The following is a 9857-nucleotide window of genomic DNA, read 5'->3' as shown; positions in this document are numbered from 1 at the left end:
TAGCCCGAGGTACCACTGTAGGCATGTATAGGATTGTACTGCAATATTTTGCCTTGCACAGAATTAGGTAACAATCCAGCTCTTCTTAAATACAGTAACAGATCTGTTGCTTTTTAACTCACATCAGAAATCATTTTGCCAAGGAACATAAGAACAGTCTCCTGGGTTTGGCCAATAATCCAGCATCCTGTTCTCACAGTGGCCAACAGACACCTATGGGAAGACCACAAGTAGGACTTCTCTAATCCTGCTGTTTCCAGCTGATATTCTGGACCACACTACTTCTATCAGTAATGGTAGAACAAAGTCTTATCCTTCATGGATCTGTCTATGAGAGCATAAGAAAGCATTTGGGAAGTAATTGTAAAATGTCCAGAGTCTTGGTATCAGAAGATTGCCTTGATGTTACTTAAAATTCAAATTTCTTGATTTTCTGTGTATAATACCCGTATCTAATAGAAAAACTGTTGTTGGTTTTAAAAAGGTAAAGTTACCCCTGCCCGTACGGGCCAGTCTTGCCAGACTCTAGGGCTGTGCGCTCATCTCACTCTATAGGCCGGGAGCCAGCGCTGTCCGGAGACACTTCCGGGTCACGTGGCCAGCGTGACAAGCTGCATCTGGCAAGCCAGCGCAGCACACGGAACGCCGTTTACCTTCCCGCTGGTAAGCGGTCCCTATTTATCTACTTGCACCCGGGGGTGCTTTCAAACTGCTAGGTTGGCAGGCGCTGGGACCGAGCAACGGGAGCGCACCCCGCCGCAGGGATTCGAACTGCCGACCATGCGATCGACAAGTCCTAGGCGCTGAGGTTTTACCCACAGCGCCACCCGCGTCCCACAGTTGTTGGTTTTAGGTACATAAAAAACAAGGCTCACAGCTTAAAGCATTATTTTGGAAATATGCTCCAACAAAAAATGTTTACAAACTTTAGGCCACTCACTAACATTTATTCAGAAGCCTAAAATAAAATTTTGGGGGGCGGGCGCAGGAGCGACAGCTGAGGTGAGAAAGCAGTCAGAGCTGCAGGCAGTATGACCACCAGACAGAATCATTGGAACTGAGATGTACTTGGAAGCTGGAAGACAGACTTTGACAAGGCTTACGTGGTTCTGGGGCAGTTCTTAGTGCTAAAGGACAAGGACCTCTTCTGTGAATGGCTGAAGGACATGTGTGGCACCAATGCCAAGCAATCCAGAGACTGTTACGGCTGCCTGAAGGGCGAGATTTTTCTTGCGAGTGACGTTGGCCAAAGCCTGGTGGATGATGTTAGGGGTTTTGTAGTTGAATAGATTGTCCCTCCCCGTCTCTCCTAGCACCTACTCTTTATAAACCTTCAGCACCTACTCATTATAAACCTTCCAGCATCTACATGGGCTGCTGTGGGCTCTTGTTCCCAACGCTGGTATGCAGGGGAGCCATGGCTGCCTTTTAATGTAACAGAATCTTTGTTCCTCCAGGGAGAGGGTTGAGAAACATCCAATGTTCTAATGTGGCTTTTAATGTGGCTTTGATGGCACCCCCCCACAGGCCACCCAACTCCAGAACCAGACCTGCCTAACAGTAATAGAGGTTCCCCTGCTCCCTTTCTTTGAGCTCCACTTAGACTGAGGTTTACCTGTCTGAAAACAAAAGATGTATTAGGATTATTATTTTTCTGTTTTCTCTCCAGTGTTTTGTCTTCACCATAACTTTCATGTGACTTGGTTCATTGGCAAGAACCAAAAATCATTGCAATACAATAAAAATCAGCAGTGTTAACTAAATAAAAATAAAATGATTTTCAGTAAGTTTTGTTTTGTTATCAATGCACAGAATTGTTAACTGAAGTTCCAGTCCAGTCTTCCTACTGAGAAGCCCCACTGAATTCACTGGGCTTTGTCGTCAGCTAACAAGAGATAATTGAACCAATCTCTTGAAATATATTATTCAGAAGCAGACTTTATTCATTATGTATTTTGAAATGTTACAGTCTAAGTTTTAAAAATAGGTTTTATTGGAACTCTTACTTAAAACAGGCATTAGATTCCCGTAATCAAATGTTAAACTTTAAAAAGTTTTCCTACTCCCACTACCTTTTCAGCCAAGTTGGAAGTATCACTTTGAATTTGCCCAGACATGCCCCCTTAACTTTCTCTTTTACCATGCTAATGTGATATTTTGCTAGGTTTGTTGATGTGCTAATAGTCTACATTGCTGTCTTTCAGAAACTACTAAGAATTCCACTTAGCATGACCAAAGGCCTTAGGTGTATCTAAGGTAGTCTTTTGGATCAGTTCTTGGCTTTGGAGACTGTTGGGGCAGGGCAGAAAGACTTAATTTTGAGTGATGTTTAATGTTTAGTGAATGACAAACATGTTTAAATAGAAAATAAAAAGGGGAGTTAGTAGTTAACAGATTAAAATGTTTTAAAACATGAAGCAGCTAACATTAAATTTGCACCCTAATCCCAAAAACTTTATATGAAAATAACTCCTACTGAAATGAATGGAAGTTCCACCAAAGGTGTTTGGGATCAAGACAGTAATTTCCATTTAGGGCAGCAGATTCCTAGATTCAGGATATTCTAGAAAAGCTTTAACAACAATTACTGTACATTCTGTAATGTACATACTATACACATTAGATTATTTCACTGTGATGTTATATAAACCAAAATATGTTTCTGTTTTAACTGACCTATTTTTATCTAATATTATTGGTGTAAATAGATGTTTAAAAAGGTATTTTCTTGGGCAAGTGGGAAAGAACTATGGAGTAAATTTCTAGAACTTTACTTCCAAGAAATTTGATTCCATGCATGACAGCTGTTTGGGAATAAAAAGCTGGCCTGGATATTTACATTAGACAATTCATATTTGTTCTGTTCAGCTGTGTTTATGATCCTGAAATAGTCTGCGCTGCCAAGTCACTAGAGAGGTTTAAAAATTCCAGTTGGTCAGAGTTTCTAATTCCCACCACCCACATTGCCTCCTCCCTATCCCCCCCCCTCCAATTATTGCTCAATAAATGCAGAGGTGGTAGGGGATAGCTACTGCGAACTAAAAGCCATTGTTAAAAAAAAAAAGATTTAAATTAATTTCATTTTTATTACAAATAGCCAAGGATTTTTTTCCAAAATATAAATCTGTAAAACAATCATCTTGACTGTACAATTTCATTTACAGTATACAATCCAGAAAAAGTACACAGTTAAAGAACTGTTTTTATACATTAGCCCTTGGCCACAAAACAAAGAATTTGGCAGTACTACTACAACTTTAATGACTATGGGGTGAAAATCAACATATCAATTACATCATCTAACTTCATTATCAAAGCGGGATACATACATACATCATTGTACAGGGAATGTTAATTTTTTTAACTGGAAACTGTCATCATGTTGTAGTTTTTGGAAGGGCTGGCTCTGCCAATTCTCCACTCCTCTTTACAGCTGCTCATGCTCTCAAGAGCTTTGGCATTCTTCACTGCTGGCTGAGGGCCTTCATAGAGGACACAGATCGACCCATCTTCTCCGATGCGATAGGACACCTCAAAGGGGTCGATCCAAAGAGTTAATTCGCTGGGCAGGAGCTGGAAGAGTCTCTCGTGGCTTAGTCCGATCATACCCGCTGCCTTTCCTATCAAGGGGTCCATCTTGTGATTGATCCTAATGCAGCGGTATCCTGAGCCTTTGGAAGGCATCAGGGGGAACCAGTGGTGCTTATAATGGTCTGCAGAGGGTGGGGGGAACAAAGGAAAGAGGAAGAAGAGTTACAGCCTCTGGCACACAGTCCCCGTCCTTCAGCTGTCTTGCCTGAAGAGGGATTCAAAACACAGAGGAGACAACGACAAAAGGAGGGGGGGAGAGCCTTTTTAGAAACACAAATAAGGAGGACGTCAGTACTGTTATCACTGAAAGTAAAGGAGGGCTGCCAAGGAGACTGGTCGCCAGCCTCCCCCTCCAAGTCGGAGAGGCTCAAACTGAGGCGAATTTAAGCTCCTTAATCGTTGAGAAGTGAGGGTTTTTGTTGGGGGGGGGGGGAGGAGAAAGGAAAAGTGGTCCATAAGAACCCCATAGCAGGGACAGTTAGGAGTTGGGGAAAGATATTTCGAAATCCAACCCAGGTATGGCGGGGGGAGGGAAAAGCGAGGAGAGGCTGCTCTGTTCGTTGGGGGGGGGGTTCTTTCTTTTTGTGGGGGGTGGCTTTGTGGCAGGAGGGAGGCATAGACTCCCCTACCCCCCGCGTGCGACGGCTGAGGGGTTCTCGGGGCTCTTTTTCTTCAACTCCCCCATCACCGTCGTCGTCGTCGTCGTCAACAACAACAACAACGGCGCTGGGTGGGGGGGGGGAGAGGTTTGGGAGTCATGGGGGCGCCCCTATCCTCCGCCGCCTCACCTCGCAGCGCCTCCTGGAGGGACTCGCTGAAGCAGCGCAGCTCCTCGTCGCCGATGCCGCCGGGCGTCCGGAGGAGGCGGGTGATGAAGCCCGCAGCCGAAGAGATCTCCGTCTTCATGGCCCTCCACAGTTCCCTCGCGGCCTCACTCGGTCCTTATCTTTCCCCACACACTCTGTGTGTGCGCGCGCAGGGGGGGGGATGGGGTGGGGGGTTGGCTTCGTTGCTGCGGGAGGCTGCGGAGGAGCTGAGGGAGATAAGCGGGGGCTGCTGCGAGGTGCCGATCCGCGCTGCCGACTCTCCCTTGCTGCTGCCGCCACCCACTCAGCGCTGCCGCAGCTGCGCGAGGAGTAAACAGATCGAGACGCACAGACAAGAGGCGGCCTTTTCCCCCCCACCCACCGCCGCCACACTCAGCGGGAGGGGCCGGGACACCAGGCAGCCAATGACGCCGCGCCCCCCCAGCCGCTACATCACAGAAACCGGGCGTTCCGCGTCGCCGACGCCGAGCCGCCCCTCCGGATTGGGCGACGGGTGGACATTTCAGCCTCCTGATTGGCCGGCGGGCAACGAGGAAGTCGGTGGAAGGTGTCGGTTGACGGAGTCTCTCCTTCCCCCTCTCCTCCTCCGCTCGCACTCTTCCCCCCCCCCCCGCAACTCCGCGCAGCAGGAAAAGTTTGGGAGGGGGCGGGCCTGGTTTTCTACCAATGGGAGAAGCGCGGAAGGGGCAAGTTTATTTGTTCCTTGCGTCAGTCTGGCGGCGCCTCTTGAGTCAGCCGCTGGCGGGGGTGGGATGAGGGAGCGGAGAGGCTGGAAGGGCGGGGGGAGGGAGACTGCTGATCCTTTTGGGGATGGTGGGTCTGATCTGCGGTGCCTGGAAATCGCTGGCAAGGGAGGAGCGTGGCGCCTCCGGAGTCACAGGGGAGGGAGCGCGGGCGCCCGCTGCGGGACGTGACTTATTAGAAGCGCCCAGGCGGCGGGAAAAGGGAGGGGGCACCATGACTAATCCGCACAGCAGGCTTCACAGGAGTGCTGCAAAGACGCCTATTATCTCAAGTTATTCTCATTCTTATCGGGTCATACAGTTACTGTATCTTTGTGTGTCCTAAGAGGAGGTTGCTGTGGAGTAAAAGCGAAGGAAGAGGCCCGTTATTATTTATTAATTTGTATACCGCCTTATACCCTCAGGGCGGTTCACAAGATGCATGAAGTAAGGTCTGGGTAAAAGGGGATCTAGTAAGTCGAAGGCTCTTGAGTTTTCGTTATTCACCCCCCCCCATCCACCAGCAAGTGATACCCGTGGATCACCATGTTTTTAGTGGCACGTCGTGGGTTTTTTTTTGGTGGTGGCAGGACCTGTGTGAAAGTCTAGAAACTCCCATGAGGATCAGTGCTCCAGATCTCTCTTTTTGTCCCAAGGCAGCTCACCAGATCTGTCGCTTTTGTGGAATGTGGGTGTGGTTTGTAGGAGCGGGTAGAGAAACCTGTATAAACAAGTGAATTCTTAGGGATCCATATTGCGCCATAGTGGCTTTCATAGTAGTATATGATCTGTCGTTTTTATGGTACAGTCTGTGAATAAAGATCATATATTTGCACTTGAGATGAATTGTGGTTATAGTTTGGGGGGGGGATACTGTGGCATAATCATGCAGCTTAAGGGTTCCATTTGTTATCTCCTAGATAACATTTACTTTCTTCCATATGAAGTGGACTCTGATCCATGAAAACTTGCTACATAATAAATGTAGTAGTCTTCAAGACAGAGCTTTCCAAACTGTGCCGTGACACAGTGGGTTGGCTGCAGTATGTGTTGTGTGATGTGTGTCCCTATCTTATAAGGGGTTGGTTTAATCTCCGGTTTGCTGGTAAAACTGAATTACCGTGTCGCAAAATGATGCATGTCTAAAAAGTGTGTCACCAACATGAAAAATTTGGAAAGTTCTGCTTTAAGGTGTTACAAGAGTCATCTTTGTTTTTGCTGCTACAGATTAAATGGTTTCCCCAAAGGAAACTTATTGAGATACTACTTCTTGAAAAAAGTTAGATGGTAGTCATCTGTATTAAAATTTTGACTGAAAATTTACTGAGTGACTTTAGGCAAGCAAATCTTTTTTAGCCCCACACACCATTTGCTATGGCAATAACAATACAGGCTTGCAGGGGTTTCGTCTGAGGGCAACGTTCAAGGTTAGCTAACCCTTTGAAGGCCACGAGCCAGCAGTGGTTATGGTCAAAATGGTCATATACATACTGCTGGCATACAGACTGTACAAATATGCATTTTCACTTCACAACCCTCACTACACCACCACTAATTTATGCACTGCTCTGTTTACTCACTCTTCTCCTTACTAGACTGTAGGGAAGGGAACTAAACTTGATAAGAAGGAGAAAGTGGGCTCCTTTATCTTTCCAAAAAGAAAGAAAAGAACTCATTCTCTCCTTACCCTTCTTGCCAGGCAGCAGAGAAGAGATTTTCATTTTTCTAACTTTTTTTCCAAAAACAACTTTAAAAGTTTTTGGGGTAGCTGCCCCAGCACTTCCAATAACCTCTAATAAATTTTGAACAAAGTTTAGAAAAATGGGAGGGTCTCTTACTTGCCGTCTGCCTCCTTTCCCCTTGTTGCCTCCTCTTTACCAACCAAGCTGGCAGTAGCACCACTCTCACAACATCTTTCTTGTTGTTTGCTTTTCTCATTGGATGTGCTGCTGGTGAAGCAAAACTCTGAATTGTTTCACCTGTCCTCTTCATTTCTCAGAGTGAGGCACTCTGGGGAATTAAAGATTGTGCGTGTGACTTGTCAGGAGCTTCACTGTGAAAAATAAAAATAACAAGCAAGACATTGGGACTGCTGTGGCAGCATCATTAGGGGACCCTCCAAATACTGCAATAATGAAGAAAGGGAAAGTGGGGAGGGGAGGAAAATGTATTTTCTAAGGAGCAGAGACAGCACCACCACCCCTCCCACTGCAATGCGATGATGGGAATGAAACACTACCTGTGCATTTCTGAGATTTCTGAAGAACAGAGACAGTGATATTACTTCTCATTGCAGTGCTGGGCTGGGAGGAGAGGAGTCTCTTGTACACTGTCATTGCTAGCAGGTTGGAGGTGCTTAGAAACAGGAAGAGAGCACTCCAGCGTACTAGCAATGGTGGTGTACAAGAGGAAGAAGAGACACTTTTGGAAGTTTGAGAAGAAGTGTCCTTTCAAGATAATTGGTTTTGATGAGGTCTTGGCAGCCTGCTTGAAGTGACTAGGCACACCTGATCTGACCCACCACAGAAGTGCCACCCCTCTTCTCAGGATTATCGACATAATGTACCTAAAGCATTCAATACACTTAGGATATTTGCCAAATATTATTAGAATAATAATATATTACAATGTCCTTTGGTTTGTTCATTGAATAAAGAATCCATTACTGTTACCAAGGCTTACTGAGTAAGAGAAAAAGATTACACAACAGGCTTCATCATCAAGTGTATAAACTTTATTTAGGCTGATGTACATCTTGTGCTACTTGGAGCGTGACCGAAGGAAGTGTGACTCACAGATACTGTAGTAATTCACAAATACATGGCACGACAGTAGAAGCTGCAGTTGCAGAGTATTTTGAATGAGGCATTTATTCTGAGACTGCATGAGGAATGTTGGCACTCTCACACAAGGCTGTGGCATTTCATAATGTGTTAGCACTGGGAAATGTACACGGTTCCTTATGCAGCTGAACAGCTCATAAATTCCTAGGGGACTGAGAAGGTTGAGCTTCAGATCTATGTGCCCATTTTTGTTCTGCAGAGCTGTGGTTTCTGTTCTTTAGGACACCCTCAAACAAATGTTATTAATAGCACCCAGAGGAAGCTACAGAAGAAAAAAAGATTGGAAGGGAGAGATTGGAAGCCCCAGTTGACTTCTAAAAAGGGCCCAAAGGCACTTGGAGAAGCCCAATGAAAGTACGGTAATTAACAACAATAAAAGTGGAGGGAATCACCAGAAGAGACCCATTGCATTTAATGGATGTGGCTTACTTAGGTCCATTAATTTCAATGGATCTACCTGGAGTAGGACATATATGCACACCCATACACATGCACATGCACAACCCACTGTTTGTAAAAAAGAAGCAGCAGCTACAGAATTATGCTAGGATTCTCAGGGGCCTCCCAAAACCTCTTCGTGGGCTGTGGGTTAGTCACCCCAATGTAAAAGACCCTCATATATACTTGAAAGTCAGCTCATTTCTGTCCAGATCTGTCTTGATTTCTCACAAAAGGAAGGTGAAATAATTACCTCATGATATATTTATGATATGCAGCTAATGGAAGAGGGAAGCCTGCAAAGTATTTTCAGTTTAGCATGGATATAAATAGTGTGATGGGAAGTACAAATGTTATTGATGTTCTAAGTAGACTAGGTCATTGTGTCAGATATAATATAGTTGAAGAGACAGAACTGTCATTTTCAACAGAAAGTTAATGCAGGCAACTTCTGAAGGGATTATTACCACAGCCAAGGATGGCCAGTGCAAATATACTGCTATTCCCCTAATTCCCCAAACTCTACAATTTATAAAAATGACTATGCATTCTGTCCCTGACATATGATTCTTGTTTTGCCTGATACAGGATTGGACCTACAACCTGTCTATATCTCCTGCCTCTTGCCCACTTGACAATTACATACCTTTGAGCAAGCAGCAGTTTGTTGTAGAGCTATGCTCCACTTGCATGTCTTGGAACTCTTGTGTTTGGAAGAGGACTTAAAAAAAAGATACTCCATATTTTATGTAACCAATGGAGAGCTGGTAGTATTTCTTTATACACCAGGTTCATTCACTGAGTGGAGTGAATCCTCTTCAGAATTGAGTTTCATTACTGAGGGATATTTAGAGCTCTGCAAAGCACCTGAAGATGTTAATGAGGCAACAGCAATTAATTCAGTGCCCACAAGTTGTTTTAGGCTTCTAGAAATCATACGGGAGATTCATAATCAGAATGTGAGGAGCAGGACAAGGGAAATGCCATAGCTCTGTGGGCCCAGGTTGAATCGCTGGAATCTCAGTAGGGCTGTCTGAAAACTTGACTGTAAATTATATGAAGTTTGAGCTAGGACGGTGAACCTGTTATGTACTGAAGTTCTCACCCTGGGCCAGCAGGGGGATACTGTAGATAGTTATGCAAATGAAGGATCGAAAGTGACGCTCAGTGATTGGATGGATACTGTAGATAGTTATGCAAATGAAGGATCGAAAGTGACGTTCAGTGATTGGATAGTTTTAGAAAGTTGTTACAGTAACAAGGTACTGGAGCTCTATATAAGCAGGCTGATTGAGCCCTTCAGTTCAGTTCTGTTCTGGCCTCTGAATAAAGAAGAGCTGTTTGAAGAATCGCTGTGTTGTCTGATATGTTGACCCACAACTTAACAGAACCAATGGCCTGATTCAGTACAGTTTGCTAAGATCTTTGTGCAGTCA

The 9857-nt window shown here is 45.1% G+C and overlaps 1 protein-coding gene across 1 annotated transcript; it reads right to left on the bottom strand.

The window, feature by feature from the left end:
- Nucleotides 1-3066: 3066 nt before the first annotated feature.
- LOC114591611 (protein BTG1-like) lies at nt 3067-4949 on the bottom strand. Its single transcript, XM_028718837.2, has 2 exons — nt 4380-4949; nt 3067-3713 (listed from the first exon to the last, which is right to left on the bottom strand). The coding sequence occupies exons 1-2, from the start codon at nt 4495-4497 to the stop codon at nt 3361-3363; spliced, it is 471 nt and encodes a 156-aa protein (XP_028574670.1). The 5' UTR covers nt 4498-4949; the 3' UTR covers nt 3067-3360.
- Nucleotides 4950-9857: the final 4908 nt, after the last annotated feature.

This window comes from Podarcis muralis, chromosome 2 (assembly GCF_964188315.1).
Source record: "Podarcis muralis chromosome 2, rPodMur119.hap1.1, whole genome shotgun sequence".
Lineage (NCBI taxonomy): Eukaryota > Metazoa > Chordata > Lepidosauria > Squamata > Lacertidae > Podarcis > Podarcis muralis.
This window is presented reverse-complemented; position numbering and strand designations above follow the sequence as displayed.

What these genes read in the sequence shown, in the direction of transcription:
- LOC114591611 (XM_028718837.2), bottom strand. Translation starts at nt 4,497, where the DNA reads ATGAAGACGGAGATCTCTTCGGCTGCGGGCTTCATCACCCGCCTCCTC. An exon ending in CCTCCAGGAGGCGCTGCGAG is followed by an intron (nt 3,714 to 4,379) that starts GTGAGGCGGCGG and finishes CACCCTCTGCAG; the next exon opens with ACCATTATAAGCACCACTGG.